This window comes from Nycticebus coucang, chromosome 12, assembly GCF_027406575.1.
Source record: "Nycticebus coucang isolate mNycCou1 chromosome 12, mNycCou1.pri, whole genome shotgun sequence".
In the NCBI taxonomy this organism is placed as follows: Eukaryota; Metazoa; Chordata; class Mammalia; order Primates; family Lorisidae; genus Nycticebus; species Nycticebus coucang.
The window spans coordinates 98,920,107-98,945,261 of NC_069791.1; the positions used below are offsets into that span (position 1 = coordinate 98,920,107).

General features: G+C 40.7%; 1 protein-coding gene across 1 annotated transcript in view; it reads left to right on the forward strand.

Annotated features, from left to right (window-relative positions):
- Positions 1 to 25,155, forward strand: part of LOC128562047 (ATP-binding cassette sub-family A member 17-like) — a 150,105-nt gene continuing 124,950 nt past the window's right edge. Inside the window, exons 1-5 of the mRNA XM_053556652.1 lie at positions 1 to 137; positions 261 to 394; positions 629 to 813; positions 10,526 to 10,607; positions 11,510 to 11,771. Of these exons, the coding sequence (XP_053412627.1) occupies positions 62 to 137; positions 261 to 394; positions 629 to 813; positions 10,526 to 10,607; positions 11,510 to 11,771 (739 nt within the window). The 5' untranslated portion in view covers positions 1 to 61. The remainder of the gene's footprint in view (positions 138 to 260; positions 395 to 628; positions 814 to 10,525; positions 10,608 to 11,509; positions 11,772 to 25,155) is intronic.

Here is a 25,155-nt window from a genome sequence, read left to right on the forward strand (position 1 = left end):
TCGCGCCTACGTCCGCCAGGGGGCGCGCGACGGAGGTTCCGCGTGCGGGGAGAAGCGAGCGATGCCAGCGGCAGTAGAGCGAAGGTGCGGCGACTTCTGCCAGGAGTCGCTTTGTGTTTATGCATTTCGCAGCAAAAGTAATTGTGCCGGGAAATTCCAGTTTCGTTGGGCTTTTCCCCACTTCCCTTTCCGCGCTCTTTCCGGAGCCCTCCTTTCTTTGGGCTCCTCGCCGTAGCTCACTGGTTTGCTTCTGCCCAAAGGCAGGCGAGATGAGGGTCAGGAATCTTCTGGAATTTGGCCGACGGTGCGGTTGTCGAGTTTGTGGGAGAAGTCCCAGTGTCACGGGGTGTGGCCCAGTCACGACCCCAATTCAGGAGCGAGGAAGGCCTCCCCGGTATTGGGGCCAGTTGGGGGTCACCTCAGGCCGGAGGGCGGTCCCGAGCCCAAGTCGGGTCACCTGGGGGGAGGGCTCTAGGGCTAGGTTGGGTCATAGGGTCGGAATCACCTGGGGAGGTCTCCAGGGCTAAGCAGGGGTCACCGTGGTGTGGCCAGAACCCGGCGGGGTCAGGGTCTCGGGGCGAAGCGTGGGGGCGGGGCGGGGCCAACAGTCTCAGCGGGCGGAGTCCAGCAGGTTCCCGGAGCTGCCCGCAGCAGGACCACGGTGGTTCGGGCGCCCGCCCTTCTGCTGGCGTCCCAGGCAGTGGTGGCTGGGCCGGGAGTCCTGCAGCCCTTACCTGGGAAGCCACCCATGACCCGTTGTCTCCATCCTCGCATCCAGCCTGCTGCCATTCCCAAGACTGGACGGACTAAACGGTAACATGATGCCCCAGTCAGGGGCTGACATCTCTCAGCCCTCCAGAACTCCTTAAGGGATTGGGGTTGAGCCGCATTGTCTCATAACACCTTTAGTTCTCGAAAGTTATGTCCTTTTTAGCCCATAGGGTAGGTTCCTTGAGGAACGGGACTTTGCTTCGGGACTTTGCTTCTCGTGTAGAGCCAGGGTCCTAAAGTACCCGGCACAGAGGAGGCTTTTGTTACATGCTTGTTCAATGAAGGGGTCACAAAGGCCTGGCTTCAAATCTTGGCTCTCCCCTTAACTAGTTTAGAAATATAATTTTGCTTCTCTAAACTTCAATTTCCTGTCCCTAAAATTGAAATGATGATGTTAATAGCAAGTTAATAGCAAACTCTAAATTTGTTGTGTCTTTTTTTGGGGGGTGGTCAAATGAGAAAAAGCATGTTTTTTGGGGGGTTGAGGAGGTCAAATGAGAAAAAGCATGTTTAAGTGTTTATCACAATGCCTGACACAGAAATGTGAAATAAATGCTGGTATAATGAGAGTAGGACTGGAGATTTACGTAGCCTAGTAGGCTCTAGTCTCTATAATGAGCATTCAGGAAAATAGCAATTGAATGCAGTTACAGGATGGGTGGGGGAGTAGATTATTAATGTGCTGCAAACATCTTAAGAACCTTTTCTCCATCTTTCTTCATACCCATGCCCAACCAAAATAGCTTCCCCATTCTCTTCTTCCTGCCAGAAACCTAGGTGAACCTGGGCAACTGGCCCTTCTCTTCATGTTACATCCTCACTCAATCTTTTTTTCTTTTCTTTTCTTTTTTTTTTTGAGACAGTCTCACTGTGTCACCCTATGAGTGTCGTGGTGTCACAGCTCACAGCAGCCTCCAACTCTTGGGCTTAAGTGATTCTCTTGCCTCAGCCTTCGGAGTAGCTGGGACTACAGGTGCCCACCAGAACACCGGGCTATTTTTTGTTTGCAGTTTGGCCGCCACTGGCTATCAATCTTTTTTCTTTTGAAAATCAATCCTCAGCTGGCTGGTGATTGTCCAGCTACTAGGGAGGCTGAGGTGGGAGGATCATTTGAGCCTAGGAGTTGGAGGCTGCAGTGAGCTATGGTTGTGCCACTGTCCTCCAGCCGGGGAAACCGCCCCTCCCCCCAAAAAATCCTTGCATTTTTCCCAGCCTTTTCTAAGCCTGATCTCAGTTCTGTATAACTAAATTCAGTAACAGAGCTTGCTGACTCAGAATTTACCTTAGATGAAAGATGGGGGTGAAAGTATTGGAAGGAAACTTCACAGATGAAGACAGGTAATTTATAAAGAGTACTAATTTTATATCTCTGTTCTTAACTATGTCAGGTTAAATATTAATCATTATTAAACATCACAGTTGTGAGCTAGGAGGATGTGAAGGTCATTGGCAAAAGAAATTTATTATGCACAAAAATTCCAGGCTCTGGACTTACGTTCAATAAATAGCAGTTGTGCAGTTGGGTGGGCCCTTTTGATGCTCTTCAGCAATCAGTGAAGAATCCGTCAAATTTGTGCTGAAAGCCCATTATTAAACAAAACAAATCTAGATGGTCCATCTACTCTTTTCTTCCCAAATGGAGGTCCAGATAAGGGCCATAATTTCTTCAAAATCACCCAGTTAGCTAATACTGGAACCCAGGTGTTCAGGCTTATAGACTGTTTACCACTCCCTGGTATGGAAACACATTCATATATCACGAATGCATTCTGAGTGATTGCAGGATGTACTCTTGAATGTTACCATGGTGCAAGATTGATGACAAAAGTTCTAGTGGATGGTGACCTTCATAAATCTTATGGCTTACAAAAGGCAGGAAACCTAACCATTAAACTACTTTGTTGATGTGAGTGTGTGTGGTGTTTTCTTAATTTCTTACTCTCTAAATTTATTTTCTTAATTAAACTAATTTGTCAGTTCTGAATTCTTTTGAAGAGGTATAGATATATACTCTATCTATCTATCATACGGCAGTGCCCAAGTTGCTGGTGTATCAATGTAGAATCTTAAAATAGGGCTTCTCTAATTGTTTCCTTAGGAATGATGTTATAGTTCAGAGATACATACTAGACTAAGCTGTACACGTACTTCTTTATTCAGTGGTTGAAAAGCATTATATTTCAATGTATGTTTTAGTGGTTAAAACTGGTTGTGAAGGCTCCGCCCCTGTAGCACAGTGGTTGCGGCGCCAGCCACATAGACTGTTCAAGCCCGGTCCGGGCCAGCTAAACAATGATGACAACTGTAACAAAAAATAGCCGGGCGCTGTGGTGGGCATCTGTAGTCCCAGCTACTTGGGAGGCTGAGGCAGGAGAATCGCTTAAGCCCAAGAATTTGAGGTTGCTGTGAGCTGTGACACAGCTGCACTTTAGCAAGGGCCACATAGTGAGACTTTGTCTCAAAAAAAAAAAAAAAACTGGTTGTGGACTCTGGCTACACTGCCTTGGATTTAATCCCAGCTGTTAATGTCTTTAGGCAAATTACTTAACCTTTCTGTGTTTTGGTCTTCTTGTGTAAGATGGGGATCATATAGTACTCATTTCATAGAATTGCAAAGATTAGATGCATTGGGTGGCCCCTATGGCTCAGTGAGTAGGGCACTGGCCCCATATACCGAGGGTGGCAGGTTCAAACCCAGCCCTGGCCAAACTGCAACAAAAAAATAGCCAGGCATTGTGGCGGGCGCCTGTAGTCCCAGCTACTTGGGAGGCTGAGGCAAGAGAATTGGGTTGCTATGAACTGTGATGCCACAGCACTCTACCGAGGGCGACATAATAAGACTCTGTCTCTAAAAAAAAAAAAAAAGATGCATCAAATATATAGAGTGTAGTACTTAGTGCTTGGCACTAAACAAGGGCTCAGTTAGTGATCTTAGTGTTGTGTTATATGTTGAGGATACAAACATGAATGAAATTTATGTGTTCTCCAGGATCTCACAATACAGATGTGTTCATTTCAATTTAGTTTTCATTATGTGCTTACTATATACCAGGTGAAATTTGAAATAAAATGTGAATAAAGCACCATCTATGATTTAATAGAATTCAGAGTCTCCAACATGTTGGAGTCTAAATATATTGTTAGAAGCAAAGATGTAACAACCGAAAATAATACAGGCTAGACATGGTACCTCACACCTATAATCCTAGTACTTTGAGAGGTTAAGACAAGAGGATCGATTGAGGCCTAGAATTAGAGACCATCCTGAGCAATCTAGCAAGCCCCTATTTCTACAAAAAAAAAAAAAAAAAAATCACCCAGGAATAATGTTGTGGACCTATAGTCCTAGCTACTGGAAGGCTGAGTCAGGAGGATGGCTTGGACCTAGGATTTGGAGTTAGAGGTTGTAGTGAGCTAGCCTGGGTGACACAGCAAAACCCTCTCATTTCTTTTTTTTTTTTTTTTCTAGAGACAGAGTCTCACTTTATGGCCCTCGGTAGAGCGCCAATGGCATCACACAGCTCACAGCAACCTCCAACTCCCAGGCTTAAGCGATTCTCTTGCCTCAGCCTCCCGAGTAGCTGGGACTACTAGGCGCCCGCCACAACGCCCAGCTATTTTTTTTGGTTGCAGTTCAGCCAGGGCCGGGTTTGAACCCGCCACCCTCGGTATATGGGGCCAGCGCCTTACCGACTGAGCCACAGGCGCCGCCCAGACCCTCTCATTTTTTTAATAACCATTGCTGTTGAACATCTTTTCATGTGCTTGTTGGCCATTTGTAAATCTTTGGAGAAATGTCTATTCAAGTCCTTTCCCCTTTTTTAAAGTTGGATTCTTTTATCTGTTTGTTGTTGAGTTGTAATATTAATAGTTCTTTATATACTCTGAAGAGTGAATCATTATCAGATACATGACTCACAAATATTTTCTCATGTAGGCTGTTTTTTTACTTTCTTGATAACGGCCTTCATTGCACAAAAGTTCTAAATTTTGATGAAATTCACTTATGTTTTCTTTTGTTGCTCATGCTTTTGGTGCCTAGACTACAATTACATTGCCAAATCTGAGGTGAAAAATATTTACCCCTAGATTTCTGTAAGTCTTATATTTAGGCCATTGATCCATCTTGAATTAATGTTTGTATATGGAATGAGGTAGGAACCTACTTCATTCTTTGGCATATGGTTATTGGTTGGCCTAGTACCATTTATTGAAGAGACTTTTTTTTCCCACTAAATGATCTTGGTACCTGCTATGATCTGAATGTTTGTGTTGCCGCCAAATTTACCTAATCTACACAGTGACAGTATTAGGAGGTAGGGCCTTTGGGAGGTGATTAGGTGATGGGGGCAGAGCCCTCATGAATGGAATTATTACTGTGATAAAAGAAGTCTGGGAGAGATCCCTTACCCCTTCTAACACATGAGGTTACAGCAAAAAGATAGTCATCTAGGAAGCAGGTCATCACCAAACACTGAGTCAGCCAGCACCTTCATCTTGGACTCCCAGCATTCCAGAACTATGAGAAATAAATTTCTGTTGCTCATGAGTGACCCAGTTTATAATATTTTGTTGTAATAGCCCAAATAGACCAAGACAACACTCTTGTTAAAAATCAATTGATCATAGATGTTCAGGGTTATTTCTAAACTCTAAATCCTATTACATTGACTGATATGTGTGTTCTTATTCCAGTTTTTTTTTTTTTTTTTTTTTGACAGACTTTAACTGTCGAACTTGGTAGCATGCCATGGTGTTATAGCTCACAGCAACCTCAAACTCTTGGGCTTAAGTGATTCTTTTGCCTCAGCCTCCCAAGTAGATGGGACTACAGGCACCTGCCACACCACCTGGCTATTTTTTCTGTTGTATTATAGTTGTCATTGTTGTTTAGCAGGCCTGGGCTGGGTTCAAACCCACCAGTCCTGGTGTATGTGGCCAGCACTCTAACCACTGAGCTATGGGCGCCAAGCCTCTTATGCCAGTTTTGATTATGATAGCTTTATAGTAAGTTTTGAAATTGGGAAATGTGGATCCTATTACTTTGTTTTCTTTTTTCATTTTATTTTGGCTATTTGGGGCCCTTTGCAGTTCCATATAAATTTGAGAAGCAGTTTTTTTCATTTCTGCAAAAGCCATTAGGATTTTAATAGGGCTTACATTGAATCTGCAGATTTTTCATGGAGTATTGCTATTTTAATGATATTGATTGTTGTGATCTGTGAACATGAGATGATTTTCCATTTACTTAGGTGTTCTTTAATTTCTGTAAGCAAAATTTGTAGTTTTCAGTGTATGAATCTTTTACAATGAAAGATTTAGTCCTTGTTAAATTTCTCCTTAGTATTTTATTCTTTTGGATGCTAATGTGAGAGAAATTGTTTTCTTGAGCCTGGTGTGGTGGCTCATGCCTGTAATCTTAGGACTCTGGTAGACTGACGTGGGTGGATTGCTTGAGCTCAGGAGTTGAAGACCAGCCTGAGCAAGAGCAAGACCTCATCTCTAAAATATAGCTGGGTGTTGTGGTGGGCACCTATTATCTCAGCTACTTGGGAGGCTGAGACAACAGGATCATTTGAGCATAAACAGGAGTTTGAGTTTGCTGTGAGCCATGAGGCCACAGCACTCTCCCCTGGGTGACAAAGTGAGACTATCTTAAAAAAAGAAATTGTTTTCTTAATTTCTTTTTCAGGTTGTTTATTGCTAGTGTATATAAATGTAACTGGATTTTGTGTATACCCTAAAACTTCACTAAATTTATTTATTAGCTCAAATAGTTGTATGTGTATATATAAATATTTATGGATTCCCTATATATAAAAATCACATAATCTGCAGGTAGAGATCATTGTACTTCTTACTTTCCAATTCAGATGCCTTTTATCTCTATTTATTTATTGCCTAAAGTATCTTTGCAAAGACTATATTTCTTGTTGTGTACTGAAATCTGTGTTTCATTATCTCTTCTGTCAGCCAGTAACCTGATAGAGATTTCTTTAAATACGTGGATCCAATAAGAAAGGAAAATTGGAAAGATTTTCTATATCTTTAAATTCCCATGACTGATGTCACCTGCAAAGCCACTGGATCCCATGGGTGCTGAAACAATGGCCACTTTCTGTACTGCCCCTTCAGTGATCCAAAGCAGCAATCAAAACGTATAACGGCAATTTAGGAAGGACAAAATCCCTATTACCCACCCTGGGACCAGCAAATCACATAGGAACTCTGGGCTACCATTGCCACAGCAGTGCTTGGTAGCAGCTAAACAAAATGCCAGAATTCTCTGATACTTATCAGCCTCTATTCATCAAGCATTTCCCCAAGTGTTGCAAGTGTTTGACTAGACTCCAGACTTCCAAAATAGTTGTTTCAGACAGTTCCTGCCATTTCAATAGGTATTTCTGTTGGAGCACTAATTCCTGGAACTTCCTGCTCCATCACCTTCTGTGATGTCACTCAGCATTCACTCTTTAAAGCTGCTTCTGAAAATCTTGTGTGAGAAAGAGCCAGTGTCTTTGTCTTTAAGGAAGTGTCATTTTACGAAGCATAACAGAGATGATAGACACAGCACAACCAAGAATGAGGGCTTTCTAGGAACAGCAATCATATTTTCCCAATATTTACACGACCTCTGTTATTTTACTTTCTGTTGTGGCTCTTACCTCAGGAAAAATGTATATAGTTTTCTTTCCCCACTGCAAAGATATTTTCTGGAAATGAAAATAAAATTTTCATTATAGTATTAGCATCAAAAAATTAAAGTATGTATTATACTTGGGAAATAGATTGAGAAAAGAGGGAAATTCTGCTATCCAAAGTATTTTTCTTTCTTGCAGTCATTTTTGTTCCAACCACATCCCTAAAAAGACTGCATACCCAGCTCAGTGCCGGTAGCTCAAGTGACTAAGGTGCCAGCTACATACACCAGAGCTGGCGGGTTCAAATCTAGCCTGGGCCTGCCAAACAACAATGACAACTACAACCGAAAAAAAAAAAATAGCCGGGCGTTGTGGCAGGCGCCTGTAATCCCAGCTACTTGGGAGGCTGAGGCAAGAGAATCGCTTGGAAGTTGCTGTGAACTGTGATGCTACAGCACTCTACCCAGGGTGACAGCTTGAGGCTCTGTCTCAAAAAAAAAAAAAAAGACTGCCTACCCTTTAATTAATTAATTTGTTAAATATTTACTGACTGCCTACTGTGTGCTGGCTTTGCTCTTGTGTCTGGGATCCTGTTCTGGAAAAAAAAAAAAAAGGAAGAAAAAGATCCCTGCCTTTGTGGAGAATATGTAGGGAAGTCAGATAAATAAGATAAATAAATAGCATGTAAATTGTTTTAAAGTGCTAGGAAGAAAAATAAACATGGAGAGTTGTTATGAAATGTTTGGGGACGTTGAAATTTTATATAGGTTGGTTAGAAAAGGTCTCATTGAGAAAGCGACTTTTGAATAAAGATCTGAAAGAAGTAGGACAGTATTAATGTTGATTCATGGGGAAAGTGTGGTCTCAATAGAGGAAACGTTAAGTTTTAGGCAGAAGTGTGTTTGGTGTGTTTTAGCGAGGTCCATGACATAGGAGCAGGGAAAAGGAAGGAGTTAAAATTGATGAGAAGAGAGGAGATGAAAAAGCAAGCAGGAACTATATCCTGTAGAACTTTCTGGGTCATTGTAATAGGCAAGGCTTTTACTTAAAGTGAGATGGGAGCCATTAGAGATTTTTGACCAAAGGAGTAGGTGTGATCTGACTTAACTACCGTCACTCTTATAACTACATGGAGGGATTGTGAAGTGGCAAGGGCAGATGCAGTGGTACCACCACAGAAGCTATTGCAGAAATTCAGACAAGGGTTGACACAAGTAGGGGTGGGAACAGGGATTCAATTCTGAGTATATTTTGAAGGTAAAGCCAATAGGATGTGTTGACAAACAGGATTTAGGCTGCAGAAGAGAGAGAGAAGTCAAGAATAATCCTGTGTAGAAGTAAATACCATTGATATTTTGGTATATAAACTTAAGAGTTTCTTATATGCATTTTCATACTATTTAGTTAGTTAAGAGACAGTGCCTTGCTCTGTCACCCAGACTGGAGTGCAGTGGCACAATCATAGCTCACTGTAACCTTGAACTCCTGGGCTCAAGTGATACTTCTGCCTTAGTTTTCCCAAGTATCTGGGACTATAGGTGTACACCACCATGCTTGGCTAATTTTTTTACTTTTTTGTAGAGATGGAGTCTTTGCTTTATTGCCCACTGGTCTTGAACTCCTGGCTTAAGCAAACCTTCTGCCTTGGCTTCCTAAAGTGCTGAGGTTACAGATGTGAGCCACTGTGCCCAGCCCTATACTTTTTAATGTTTTTTTTTTTTTTTTAATCGAAAATACAGTCATCCTTACCTACCACTTGTAACCATCTTGTTTCAAAATAAACATGTTATTTTGCTGTGTTATTAAATAGTTACATGAGTTATGTAAAAAGAAGGATAATCCTGTTTAAGAATAGAACTGATATTGAGGAGAGGAAGGCTGTTAAGACAATCTGTTTTTTAAGAGTAATCTAAGTAGGCCAGTTTGGCCATGTTGGGTTTGAGATGAAACACACGGAGGTGTTAGCAGGCAATTGAATAAGTGGGTCTAGAGTTAGAGGCAAGGTCCAGGCTGGGGGTAGACATTTAAAAGTCATCAATATATATGTGGATTCAAACCTGAGAACTTAGTGAGATGGCTTAAGAAGCAAGTAGCACCGTAAAAGAGGCCACACACTAAACCCCAGAGCACTTTAAAGAGCTGGAGAGAGAATCTGCAAAAAAGACTGAGAAGGGGCCAGTGGGTGGCGCGGCGCCTGTCCGGGACTAGCCGCTCCCCGCTCGCCACGCGCCGGGCGTGGGTACCCGAAGGTTGCATGATGGAATTTGAACATTACTTCAAGAGGTTTTATATTTTGGATTAGTTAATTGGGTTTGTCATCTGACTATTTCTTCGGACTCATTTTTTGGTGTCCTTTTGAGGCATTAAATTCAAAGAGATTATACCATGGACTACAAGGAAAGCTGCCCAAGTGTAAGCATTCCCAGCTCTGATGAACACAGAGAGAAAAAGAAGAGGTTCACTGTTTATAAAGTTCTGGTCTCAGTGGGCAGAAGTGAATGGTTTGTCTTCAGGAGATATGCAGAGTTTGATAAACTTTATAACACTTTAAAGAAGCAGTTTCCTGCTATGGCCCTGAAGATTCCTGCCAAGAGAATATTTGGTGATAATTTTGATCCAGATTTTATTAAACAAAGAAGAGCAGGACTGAATGAATTTATTCAGAACCTGGTTAGGCATCCAGAGCTCTATAACCAGTAAGTCATTATCATTGTATTCTGAAGGGATGCTGAAACCAAATCTAAGAATGTTAAATAAGCCTCACACAGATTTTATCTCTTCTGTGAAATTGTGCTGTATACTAGGTATGTTCGTAAAGTCTTCCTGGAGCATTTCCTCCCTGATGTTCTTAATTCCCTTTGCCCTTCACCAACTTGTTTTCTTTTCTTTCTTCCATTTGTATTTGAATTAGTTTTACAGATTAAACTTGAAATAAATTTGCATAATGCAGTTAAAAAAAAGACTGAGAAGGAACTGCTAGAGAGGTAGGAGGAAAAATAGTCCACCCTGATGATTTGAAAGCCCAAGAGAAGAAAGTTTTCAAGAATGAAAGAGTAACTCTTAACATTTTTGTATTATGTATAACATTTTTCCTAATTTGTTTTCCTGACTAGTGGTGAGCCCTCCTTTTCATCTAGAAATATGGCAGTGTTGAAGAAGTTAAAACTTCTTCTCTGGAAAAATTTTATCTTAAAGGTAGGTACTGTTATCTGTGGGGAAAATGTAAGTCCTTGGAAGGGACTGAATGTTTAAATTAAATTGTTTTATGGCTTGGTGCCTATAGCACAGTGTTTATGGTGCCAGCCACATACACCAAGGTTGGAAGGTTCAAAACCAGCTTGGGCCAGCTATAACAACAATAATGATTGTAACAAAAAATAGCTGGCCCTACAGCTGCGCTTGTAGTCCCAGTGCTTGGGAGGGTGAGGCAGAGAATTGCTTTTAAACCCAAGAGTTTGAGGTTGCTGTGAGTTGTGATGTCATGGCACTCTACCGAGGGTGACGTAATTCAAACATTGAATTGTTTTATAATAATGGATTAAAGAAAAATTAAGAACTTTGCCTGTAAAGGGGCTTTTTTCTGCAAATGAGTCATGTTTCCATAGTAAGTCTGTTAACCCTAATTATTAAAGATGTGGCTCAGTCGGTAAGGCGCCAGCCCCATATACCGAGGGTGACGGGTTCAAACCTGGCCCCGGCCAAACTGCAACCAAAAAATAGCCAGACGTTGTGGCAGGCGCCTGTAGTCCCAGCTACTTGGGAGGCTGAGGCAAGAGAATCGCTTAAGCCCAGGAGTTGGAGGTTGCTGTGAGCTATGTGAGGCCACAGCACTCTACCGAGGGCCATAAAAGTGAGACCCTGTCTCTACAAAAAAAAAAAAGAAAAAGATGACATTGTTACTGATGTCTAGCCACTGGTGTTACAGAAAAGCTAAAAGAAGATGTTTCTAGCTAATTCTACTCTATTTTTTTCTTTTTCATGTTATACAGAGTGGCTGGAAGAAATGAAAGTGTTCTTAATGGAAGAACATTCGCCACATAGCTATTTACATTTGTGTTCTGTTTTGTGTTAACACATAGCTTTTATTTTTATTTTAGAAGCGGAAGACTCTGGTAACAGTCATTGAACTCTTGATGCCATTACTATTTTCTGCAATTGTATTGTATCTTTGTTTCAACAGTGTGCCAAGAAAAAGACCTTCTACTAACTATCGTGCAGTTGATATCAATTTACTGCCAGAATTCTTCCATAATTTTCCTTTGAAAAATAAATTTCAACTGGTTTATATTCCTTCCAAAAGTGAAACTTTGAAGGCTGTCATTGAAATGGTGGGACAAAGCTTTGATGTTGAGTTTGAAGGTTAGACATAAAGATGGGGTAAGGATAGGGAGGGCATTTTATGAATTATAGTATGAAGTTTTTCCCTGAGTGTTCTTACAGTAGTGATTCCAAAGGTGGGGTCTCCAAATTTTAAACATAGTAGAGACATGTATATTTTTGTCATAAAGCTCAAGGCTAATTAAAATGTTAAATTTTAAGTATTTGCTTTTAACTCACTATCATGATACTTACCATCTCAGATTAATCAGAAGGTCTGATTGGCAATTATGTCTCTGACTAATAAAATACGGAAGGCATTCAGAGATTCTTAAATAACCTTCTAACTTGTCTCTTCTTCTCCTTTCCCATTTTAATCCCATCTCCAGGTGGAGATGGAAAGATCTTTAACATGTCAGTAGAATTTGGCCAGTTTCCTGCTTAAAAACGCCTTTAGTGTCTACCCAAATTAAACCAGACTCTTCTCCAGGCTCTGACACTACTTTTCTGTCCAGTGTTAATCTGTTCCACTCTTCCTTGTGCTCCCACACTCTGATCATGTTGGTAACTTTTTGTTCCTAGAATATATGAGGTTCTATTTCCTTAGAGTGTTTGCACAAACCAACAGAATGCTTTGCCCTTATCCCGCCCTCCTGTTGTTGCTCCCTCAGACTCTTTAGGTTTCAGCTGAAATGACAGGAAGGCAGATAAATAGGTTTTATGTTGCTCACTTCTGCCTTCTTCACTTTCACAGAACTCTGATACCTTCTTAGCATTTTTGTGTTTAATTACACATTAACCTACTTGCTTTTCTGTGTATTGTCTGCCTGACCTCACAAAACTCTACCTCTGTGAGGACAAGGATCAGGTCTGTTTTATTCATTACCATGACTGTTATAGCATCTGGCAAACAGGAAATACTCAGTACATATTTATTGAATAAATTCATGCAATTAGGTGGACATAATTTTTCAGAATGTGGAATCCACAGGAGAAAAAATTTTAAAATTACTACAATTGGTGTATATGCTACTGTAAAATTATGCTGATAAGAGATAGGGCACAAGGTGAAAATAGTTTTCCTCTCCAAGCTCTAGTACCATTCAGTGGGAACAGTTCTTTTAAAGGCTGTCAATGGTAAAATGTGTAGAAACCACTGTTTTGAAAGTTGTGTTTTATGCTTGTCTAGTATCCTAAAATACTATGTATTCAAATTCACTTACTCAATGAATATGAGATTATAGGGCAGCATCCATAGCTCAGTGGGTAGGGCGCTGGCCACATACACTGAAACCAGCGGGTTTGAGCTTGGCCTGGGCCTGCTAAATAACAATTACAACTGCAATAAGAAAAAAATAGCCAGGCGTTGTGGCAGGCACCTGTGGTCCCAGCTACTCGGGAGGCCGAGGCAATAGAATCACTTGAGCCCAAGAGTTTGAGGTTGCTGTGAGCTATGACACCATGGCACTCTATCAAGAGCAACATAGTGAGACTCTGTCTCAAAAAAACAATAAATAAATAAATAAAAAATATATAAATATGAGATTACAAAACATGAAGAAATCTTCTCTGGGGAGAGTTTAGTTAAGACATGAATGATAGGTGGAGGCAAAACGGCTGACTGAAGCCAGCTATCCACAGAGGCTCCCGTCCAGAAGGAGAGTTAAAGGATAGAAGTTTAGCAAGTAACCTTGTGGATTAGAGCTGAGCCAAGAGAGAAGGTTGAAGAACGCATATCAACCCTGCTGAGGCACACTGCGACTCCAAGGATACAAACAAAAGGTATAAAATCCATCACCAAGCGGACAGGAGTCCTCTCTCCCATGAGAACGGCTTGCAGTACTCCATACAAATAAGTGAGCAGAGTTCAAAAGTCCTCCCATTATATCCCATGGGGGAGACCCTCTAAAAACTGGACCTACTTCCTCTGTTAGGGTGCCATGGCACTCTCCTGCATAAAACAGTATAAAACTGTATATATTCTCTACCTGGAATTCTGAACTCCCAGCACTGTCCTCCACTCTCACTCTGAGGTCTGGAAGCCTGTCCCCTAGGAGCCCAGATTCTTGGGTATTTTCTTGAGAGGAGTGGACAGAGCATGGACTGCTGCTAATCAGTGCTGATTCTGCAGCACGGGAGTAAGGAGAGGACGGTCAGCTGAGAGGGAACCATACAGGAGCGGCGGTGTCCCGAGGCACAGAGCAGCAGCCTCGGCAGCAACAATAGGGCTGACCCCTGGATGTTCCGGAGTCACACCCCTTGTCTCTCTGGGCAACCAGAGGAGGCTGGGCATCTTCTCTGGTGGCAGCCACTGGCGGAACAGATCTGGGAAGGAAATGCAGGTCCCATGAGTAAAGGGTTTGCCTGAGGGGTACCAGCCTGGGCGGAGCTCGGGGACTAGAATATGCACGTGCAGAATCAGCAGATTCCCCGGGCAGGGCTGACCCAGAGGACCCCTTTACTGAGCCTAAGATGCACCCACCCTCAGGGGATCATTAGCTGAGACAAAGGAAGGCAGGCAGAGCCTGGAACTGACAGCTAACTGTGCCACTTCAATACAAACTGTAGTCGAGACTGGGCAGCAGCACAGACAAGGCCTGAGTCACAGGTTCTGTGAACTCAAACAGTGTCTGTTCTGTAGGGGAATATAGCCGGGACAGAAACAAATTCTGTGAAGTTGTTCTGTCAGTAACATGAATCAGGGGCAGGGCTGGAACTGAGTGAACAGCCCCAGCCTCCATTAAGCACCAGAGGTTGTCAGGCCTCACCTCCCCCTGCTGGATAGTGGCAGAGAGCAGCGGACTATCTGAGGAGACATAGATATCCCTGTGATTCAGGCAGGTGAAAACACCTGGAGTATTTGCTCATTGGAGGCAACTGGGTCACAGCCCTGTGGGTTTATCAGTGATTGGGTGTGACAGAGTTGCAAGGTGGGGAAGGAGGCCTCAACATGTTGAAGACATTTGCCATAACTAAACCAGCTCTCCAGGATATTCTCAGACCTATCCTCCATAATGACTAGCACAATCGTCTACCACAAAAATAAACTCACTCAGAAAATTTTGATCAAACTCCAACTTCCACAGTCGCAAAAGGATTAAAAATGTCCACTGGACTTTCAAAAAACTCGATACCCAAAATTTTACCAGGCTTATCAATATTCTCCATTAATGTGATGGCTTAAATTGTCCTCTAAAGAGGCACAACTTGGCTGACTGGATACAAAAACTCAGGCCAGATATCTGCTGCATACAAGAATCTCATCTTACCTTAAAAGATAAATATAGACACAGGGTGAAGGGGTGGTCGTCTATATTTCAGGCAAATGGAAATCAGAAAAAGCAGGTGTTGGCAATTCTATTTGCAGATACAATAGGCTTTAAACCAACAAAAGTAAGGAAGGATAAGAATGGTCACTTCATATTTGTTAAGGGTTATACTCAATATGATGAGATTTCAATTATTAATATTTATGCACCCAAACAGAATGTGCCTCAATTTATAAGAGAAACTCTAACAGACATGAGCAACTTGATTTCCTCCAGCTCCATAATAGTCGGAGATTTTAACACTCCTTTGGCAGTGTTGGATAGATCTTCCAATAAGAAGCTGAGCAAAGAAATTTTAGATTTAAACTTAACCATTCAACATTTGGACTTAACAGACATCTACAGAACATTTCATCCCAACAAAACTGATTACACATTCTTCTCATCAGCCCATGGAACATACTCCAAAATCAATCACATCTTAGGTCACAAGTCTAACTTCAGTAAATTTAAAGGAATAGAAATTATTCCTTGCATCTTCTTGGACCACCATGGAATAAAAGTTGAATTCAGTAACAACAGGAATCTGCATACTCATACAAAAACATGGAAGTTAAATAACTTTATGCTGAATGATAGCTGGGTCATAGATGAAATTAAGAAGGAAATTACCAAATTTTTGGAACAAAACAACTATGAAGACATGAATTATCAGAACCTCTGGGATACTGCAAAGGCAAGTCATAAGAGGGAAATTTATAGCACTGCAAGCCTTCCTCAAGAGAATGGAAAGAGAGGAAGTTAACAACTTAATAGGACATCTCAAGCAACTGGAAAAGGAAGAACATTCCAACCCCAAACCCAGTAGAAGAAATAACCAAAATTAGAGCAGAATTAAATGACATTGAAAACAAAAGGATTATGCAACAGATCAATAAATCAAAAAGTTGGTTTTTTGTTGTTTTTTTTTTGGCCGGGGCTGGGTTTGAACCCACCACCTCCGGCATATGGGACCAGCGCCCTACTCCTTGAGCCACAGGCGCCACCCTTGGTTTTTTGAAAAGGTCAGTAAAATAGATAACCCTTTGGCTAACCTAACCAGGAAAAAAAGAGTAAAATCTCTAATTTCATCAATCAGCAATGACAAAGATGAATAACAGACTCCTCAGAAATTCAAAAAATCCTTAATGAATATTACAAGAAACTTTATTCTCAGAAATGTGAAAATCTGAAGGAAATTGACCAATACTTGGAAGCATGTCACCTTCTAAGACTTAGCCAGAATCAAGTGGAAATGTTGAACAGGCCTATGTCAAGTTCTGAAATAGCATCAACTATACAAAAATCTCCCTAAAAAGAAAAGCCTGGGACCAGATGGCTTCATGTCAGAATTCTACCAAACCTTTAAAGAGGAACTAGTATCTATATTACTCAACCTTTCCCAAAATATAGAAAAAGAAGGAATACTACACAACATGTTCTATGAAGCAAACATCACCCTGATCCCCAAACCAGGAAAAGAACCAACAAGAAAAGAAAATTATAGACCAATATTCACCCATAATGAATATTGATGCAAAAATATTCAACAAGATCCTAACAAACAGAATCCAGCAACACATCAAACAAATTATACATCCTGACCAAGTGGGTTTTATCCCAGGGTCTCAAGGCTGGTTCAATATACATAAATCTATAAATATAATTCAGCACATAAACAAATTAAAAAACAAAGACCATATGATTCTCTCATTGACACAGGAAAAGCTTTTGATACTATCCAGCATCCCTTCATGATCAGAACACTTAAGAAAATTGGTATAGAAGGGACATTTCTTAAACTGATAGAGGACATCTACAGCAAACCCACAGCCAATATCGTATTGAATGGAGTTAAATTGAAATTATTTCCACTCAGATCAGGAGCCAGGCAAGGTTGCCCATTATCTCCACTGCTCTTTAACATTGTAATGGAAGTTTTAGCCATTGCAACTTGGAAGAAAAGGTGATCAAGGGTATCCATGTAGGGTCAGAAAGATCAAACTTTCACTCTTCACAGGTGATATGATTGTATATCTGGAAAACACTAGGGATTCTACTACAAAACTTTTAGAAGTGATCAAGGAATATAGCATCGTCTCAGGTTACATTCATAAATCGGTAGCCTTTAGATATACCAACAATAGTCAAGCTGAAAAAGCAGTCAAGGACTCTATTCCTTTCACAGTAGTGCCAAAGAAGAGGAAATATTTAGGAGTTTATCTAACAAAGGATGTGAAAGATCTCTATAAAGAGAACTATGAAACTCTAAGAAAAGAAATAGCTGAAAATATTAACAAATGGAAAAACATACCATGCTCATGGCTGGGAAGAATCAACATTGTTAAAATGTCCATACTACCCAAAGCAATATACAAATTTAATGACATCCCTAAAGCTCCACTGTCATACTTTAAAGATCTCAAAAAAATAATACTTTGCTTTATATGGAATCAGAAAAAAACCTCGAATAGCTAGGACATTACTCGGAAATAAAAACAAAGCAGGAGGAATCACACTACCAGACCTCAGACTATACTATAAATCGATAGTGATCAAAACAGCATGGTACTGGCACAAAAACAGAGAGGTAGATGTATGGAACAGAATAGAGAACCAAGAGATGAATCCAGCTACTTACTGTTATTTGATCTTTGACAAGCCAATTAAAAACATTCAGTGGGGAAAAGATTCCCTATTTAACAAATGGTGCTGGGTGAACTGGCTGGCAACCTGTAGAAGACTAAAACTGGACCCACACCTTTCACCATTAACTAAGATAGACTCTCACTGGAATAAAGATTTAAACTTAAGACATGAAACTATAAAAATACTAGAAGAAAGTACAGGGAAAACTCTTGAAGAACTTGGCCTGGGTGAATATTTTATGAGGACCCCCCAGGCAATTGAAGCAGCTTCAAAAATACACTACTGGTACCTGATCAAGTTAAAAAGCTTCTGCACAGCCAAGAACACAGCCAAGTAAGTAAAGCAAGCAGACAGCCCTCAGAATGGGAGAAGATATTTGCAGGTTATATCTCCGACAAAGGTTTAATAACCAGAATCTACAGAGAACTAAAATGTATTAGCAAGAAAAGAACAAGTGATCCCATCTCAGGGTGGGCAAGGGACTTGAAGAGAAACTTCTCTGAAGAAGACAGGCGCACGGCCTACAGACATATGAAAAATGCTCATTATCCTTAATTATCAGAGAAATGCAAATCAAAACTACGTTGAGATATCATCTAACTCCAGTAAGATTAGCCCATATCACAAAATCCCAAGACCAGAGATGTTGGCGTGGATGTGGAGAAAAGGGCACACTTCTACACTGCTGGTGGGAATGCAAACTAATATGTTCCTTTTGGAAAGATGTTTGGAGAACACTTAGAGATCTAAAAATAGACCTGCCATTCAATCCTACAATTCCTCTACTAGGTATATACCCAGAAGACCAAAAATCACATTATACAAAGATATTTGTACCAGAATGTTTATTGCAGCCCAATTCATAATTGCTAAATCATGGAAGAAGCACAAGTGCCCATCGACCCACGAATGGATTAATAAATTGTGGTATATGTACACCATGGAATATTATGCAGCCTTAAAGAAAGATGGAGACTTTACCTCTTTCATGTTTTCATGGATGGAGCTGGAACATATTCTTCTTAGTAAAATATCTCAAGAATGGAAGAAAAAGTATCCAATGTACTCAGCCCTACTATGAAACGAATTTATAGCTTTCATATAAAAGCTATAACCCAATTATAACCTAAGAATATGGGGAAAGAGGAAAGGGAGGGGAGGGAAGGGGGGAGGATGGGTGGAGGGAGGGTAATTGGTGGGACCACACCTACGGTGCATCTTACAAGGGTACATGTGAAACTTACTAAATGTAGAATATTGTCTTAACACAATAACTAAATGTAGAATATTGTCTTAACACAATAACTAAGAAAACGCCAGGAAGACTGTGTTAACCAGTGTGATGAAAATATGTCGAATGGTATATAAAACCAATATGTGGTGCCCCATGATTGCATTAATATACACAGCTATAATTTAATTTAAAAAAAAAGATATGAATGATAAAGAACAGCTATATGAAATGGGATGTTCATATGTGGAAGGGGCTATCCTGGTGGGGAAAGCAGAAAGTAGCAAGGTTTTAAGGCAGTACTTAAGTATTTGAAGATCTAAAAGTTAGCAAGCTGGGTTAAAGTACTTTGACAGAGAGGTTTGAGATGAGCTTTGAAAAACGGGTGGCTCACTCCCGTAATCCTAGCACTCTGGGAGACTGAGGCAGGTGGATCGCCTGAGCTCAGGAGTTCAAGACTGGCCTGAGCAACAGCAAGACCCCATGTCTAAAAAATAGCCAGGTTTTGTGGTAGACACCTCTAGTCCCAGCTACTTGGGAGGCTGAGACATTAGGATAACTTGAGCCCAAGAATTAGAGGTTGCTCTGAGCTATGATACATAGCCTTGTACAAGGGTGACGAAGTGAGACTTTGTCTCAAAAAAAAAGAAAAACTGGTGAGGGCTACATAATACAGAGCTTTTGCAGGGCATGTTGAAGTATTTAGGATTTCTTCTGCATGCAAAAGGCAGCAGGGTTTCAAGAAGGGAAGTTATGTGATGTAATTTGTTCTCAATGAAGTTTCTCTGGCTAGTCTCTGGAAATGTGATTGAAAGGAGGTAGATTTGCAGAAATCCTGAAGGAAAAAGGTAATGATGGAATTCAAGCCAGTTTTCGAGTTAGAGGTGATTAGTCCAAAGACCTATCTCCTTTGAGCCTTTCTCAGTGACTCTTCCCTGTAGAGAAATATTTCCATCTAGGTTTGATTTCCCCCTCACTTTCAAATAAGCCTCAATCACTTTCAATTTAGAAGGGAACATTTCCTATTCTGATTTCCCTTTAAGATTTTTCTTAAGTGCTGGTCGTGGTGGCTCATGCCTGCAGTCCTAGCACTCTGGGAGGCTGAGATGGGTGGATTGCTTGAGCTCACAGGTTTGAGACCAGCCTGAGCAAAAGCAAGACCCAGTCTCTACTGAAAATAAAAAATCAGAGACAAGAAGATCACTTGAGTTTGAGGTTGCTGTGATCTGTGATGCTCTTTACCCGGTGTGACAGCTTGAGACTCTGTCTCAAAAAAAAAAAAAAAAGATCTTTAGGCAATTTAATCCCCCCCCATCAATGTCTGGAAAGTTTATTTTATTCCCACTCATTTCGTAACTCATTATAAGCTATATTCTGCCCTTAATACTATACTGATATCTGCTAAGAAAATGTCTTGCTAATTATCAAATTTAGTGTTTTCTTTTCAGTCTTTCTATTTGTCCTCACTGTAACAAGGATGCTTTTAACTCCTTCCTCGAAATTCTCTTCTCCTTTGCATCCTTGGATAGTGTTGTTTTCTACCTTTCTTGCTATCTCCATTTCAGTCTTGGCTTTCTTATCCTCTAAACAGCTCTTTGCCTTCCTTGTTTTCCTCTTTCCTTGTGACAAAAGTGATAATGTGAGACAATACAGTGTTTAAAGTAAAACGTTAATATTTCCATCCCAGATTCCACTTCCCAGGAGACTTTTTTAATGGATTGAAATGTATTTTTTGGGGATTTAACATTTTTTAAAAAATCTTAAAATTTACAATAAATATAAGAATTCTTTGGGCTCGGTGCCTGTAGCACAGTGGTTATGGCGCTGGCCACATACACCAAGGGTGGGGTTCAAACCTGGCCCGGGCCAGCTAAAAACAAACATGACAACTGCAACAAAAAATAGCTGGGCGTTGCAGTGGGCACCTGCAGCTACTTGGGAAGCTGAGGCAAGAAAATCGCTTAAGCCCAAGAGTTTGAGGTTGCTGTGAGCTGTGATGGCACAGCACTCTACCAAGGGTGACATAGTGAGACACTGTCTCAACAAAACAAACAAACTTTGCATTGAAAATTTTAAATAGGCTAGGTGCGGTGGCTCACACCTATAATCCCAGCACTCTGGGAGGCCAAGGCAGGTGGATTGCTTGAGGTCAGGAGTTTAAGACTAGCCTGAGCAAGAGTGACACCGTCTCTAAAAATAGCCAGGCAAGGGGCGGCGCCTGTGGCTCAAAGGAGTAGGGCGCTGGCCCCATATGCCGGAGGTGGTGGGTTCAAACCCAGCCCTGGTCAAAAACTGCAAACAAACAAACAAAAAATAGCCAGGCAATGTGGTGGGTGCCTGTAGTCCCAGCTACTCATGAGGCTGCGACAGGATAATCACTTGAGCCTAAGAGTTTGAGGTTGCTGTGAGCTATAACACCAGGGCACTCTAGACTCTGTCTCAACAAAAAAAAAAAAAAAAAAAAAAAAAAAAAGAATCTATTCATTAATTCAATGCATAATAAAAAATTCAATATTTAAGAAAAGAAAATTTTAAGCAGAACAATAAGATAAAGAATAAAAGGTAAATTTCCTCTTCATGCTATTCCCTAAAGCAAATCAAATCCTCTGCCCTAGAAGTGATGATAAATAACAGTTTGATGATCCTTTGTGAACTGTAATGGACTCTGTTTTGTTTTTTCTTTCTTCTTTGGATATAGGTAGCCTATTTTTCTTTGGGGGTCTGACCTCTCTCCTACTCTCACACTATGTATTTCTGGTGGTGTTGACTCCACCCTGGACTCTGGATGGCTCATGTAACCTGTGTCTAAACCAGTTTGCTACCGTGATCTGTCCAGGGAGAACACTTGGTATGAGTAATTAGGACAGTGATGTTTTTCTTGGGGGTTTCTGAGCAGAGATTATTGCCATTCCATGCCTGGTAAAACAGTAGACTAAGTAATTTGGATCCCTCCAGTTGAAAAATAAGTACTAGGTAAAATATTGAAATTATGTTCTTGAAAACATTAGAGAACTATCGAGACAAAAAAACTAAGGTAAAAATATTTTATTTCTTGATCTAAAGGGTGATTACTTGGGGATTCGACTTATAGCTATTCATTAAACTGAGCATTTGTGTTTTGTATACTTTCCTATGTATATGTTATTCTTCATAATTTAACCCTATGTGTATACGTTGTCTTTAAGAAGAAACCTCAATGAGGCCAAACAAACTAAAGGATGAAAAGAAATAAGGAGAAAAAAATTGTGAAAAGATAGAATTATAAAATACAAATAAAAAAATATTAAGCAAGCTCCATGAGGTTCATGACACTTTTGTAAGTGATGATACCAGCTGTTTAGGGCATCTCTGAAGAATCAAGGGCCCCAGTAATTTAACCATGTCAATGCTAACTTTGTTACATTGTTAAACCTGAAGAAAAATAGGTTCTCTTTAAAGTTTTTTGCAAGAGTAGGAAACTAAGACAGAAGGAGTCAAATCAGAACTGGATGGTGGATGCCTAACCATTTCCCATCAAAACTCTTGAAAAATTGTCTTTGTTTGATGAGAAGAATGAGCAGGAGCATTGTCCTGGTAGAGAAGGACTCTCTGGCCAAACTTTCCCAGACGTTTTTCTTTTTTTTTTTTTTTTTTTGTGATTTTTGGCCGGGGCTGGGTTTGAACCCGCCACCTCCGGCATATGGGACCGGCACCCTACTCCTTGAGCCACAGGCGCCGCCCACCAGACGTTTTTCTTATAAAGTTTTAGCTAACGTTCTCAAAGCACTTATAATGATCAGATGTTATTATTCTTTAGCCCTCCAGAAAGTCAATAAGCAGAATGCCTTCAGCATTCCCCCAAACTGTTGCTATGGCTTTTGCTTTTGTTTTGACTGGACCTCTTGGTAGTCACTGTTCTGATTTTGCTTTGTCTTCAGGATCATACTATAAAGCCTCATTTCGTCTCCTGTTACAGTTCTTCAAAGAAATGCTTCAGGATCTTGCTCCTGCTTGTTTGAAATTTCTGCTCTTGTCTGCAGTTGATCTTGGTGCAGTAGTTTTGGCACCCGTCAAGTGGAAAGTTTGTATAACTTTAAATTTTTGCTCAGAATTGTATAAGCTGAACCATTTGAGATGTTTGTGGTGTTGGCTGTTGTTTCTGCTGTTCAACACAAATAAGATTTATTTTTTTCCTTGAAAATCAATATGGTGGTCTCCTCCTGTGGGCTTCAGCTTCAGCTTCATCTTGTCCCGTCTTAAAATTTTGAGTTATTCATTTGTAAACTGCATGCTGTTTGGTGCATTGTCTCCATAAACTTTGTGTAAAACATAAATGATTTCAACATTTTTCCATCCAGGCTTCACCATTAGCTTGGTATTATTGCTCAACTTTAGCAGAATTGATGTTGCTCTGATGGAGTCTCTTTTCAAATTGGTGTCTTATCATTCTTAGCATCTCAAACTAGATCCTGTTCAGACATGTTACAACCAGTTAGTACTAGTTTATTTTGGTGCAAAATTTTTTTTGAAATCCATGCATAGATGCTTCTTCTCTTTTAAAAAATTCAGTGACATAAGCATAGCTCACTGCAACCTCAAACTCTTGGGCTTAAGCAGTCCTTGCTCAGCTTCCTGGGTAGTTAAGACTACAGGTGGGTGCCACCATACCTAGTTAATTTGTTTTTTTAATTTTTGGTAAAGATGGGCTCTTGCTATGTTGCTCAGGCTGGTCTCAAACTCCTGGCTTCAATCAATCCTGCTCCCTCAGCTTTCCAAAGTTCCAGAATTACAGGCATGAGCCCACTATGCCCTGCTAGTTTTTAAATAATATACATTTTCACGAACTTCTTGAAGTCCTCTTATATATAAGAAAAAAGAAAATTCATTCATTATTTAATATCTCAGTGTACACCCATCCTGTCCTTTTTGTAAGAAACAAAAATAACATCCTATTATGTGAGCTATTTTGTTGTCAGCCTTTTATTTTGTGCACATGTTTCCAGATTACTAGATAGTTTCCTAAATGAAAAAATCAAGGTGAAGGAAAAAACCCAAAGAGGTCAGTGGAGGCCCTAAACTGCTTTTGATGAACACATGCATCATGGCTTGGCACCCATAGCTCAGTGGTTAGGGCATCGGCCACATACACTGGGGTTGGTGGGTTTGAACCTGGCCAGGCCTGCTGAACAACAATGACAACTATAACAAAAAAATAGCTGGGTGTTGTGGTGGGCACCTGTAATCCCAGCTACTCAGGAGGCTGAGGCAAGAGAATCACTTGAGCCCAAGAGTTGGAGGTTGCTGTAAACCGTGATGCCACAGCACTCTACCAAGGGTGACATAGTGAGACTCTGTCTTAAAAAAAAAAGAAAAGAAAAGAAAACATGCATCATACTTGGGAAAATTGAACTTCAGTTTTCAGTTTTCAATAGCCTTAAAAGGCACATAGGGAAAGAAGAAAAAGTTAAGGCCCATTCAAGGTGATGTGCTAAATGATAAAGAGACCATCTCCCCAGACAGAAGTAAACATGCCCCACTTCCACTCCTAAGGGACTGGGAAAAATTGCCTTAGAACTAAGCACAGCAGGAAGGGACCTAGCACTGAGATTTATAGCTCAGTATCAACTGGGTATCAAACAAACAAAAAGAAATAAATGAACAAAAAAACTCTTTGAAGTGGGACTGAGACTGGAAGCACACACCTTCATTATCTCCAAGAAAACTCACCACTGAGCATAACAAGGTCAGTGAGCAGACACATGGAGATAAGACACAAAGGGTAATAATCAGCATTAACAACAGAAGCCATAACAGAAGTATTTTAGATAATGGAATTATTAGTGTCACATTATAAAATCACTATGTTTACTTGGTTTGAAGAAATGTGACTACCTGAAAGGATTTAGAGGCAGAATGTCACTATAAAGCGTGACTTAGCAAAAGATTTGGGGGGGAAAATGAAAGAAAACTTATAGAAATGAAAAATAAAATAATCAACATCTGCCTCAGTGCCTGTAGCTCAGTGGCTAGCGAGCCAGCCACATACATCAGAGCTGGTGGGTTCGAATCCAGCCTGGGCCTGACAAACAGCAATGATAACTACAACAAAAAATAGCCGTGTGTTGTGGTGGGCGCCTGTAGTCCCAGCTGCTTGGGAGTCTAAGGCAAAAGAATTGCATAAGCCCAAGAGCTGGAGGTTGCTGTGAGCTGTGATGCCATAGCACTCTACCAAGGGCGACATAATGAGACTCTGTCTCAA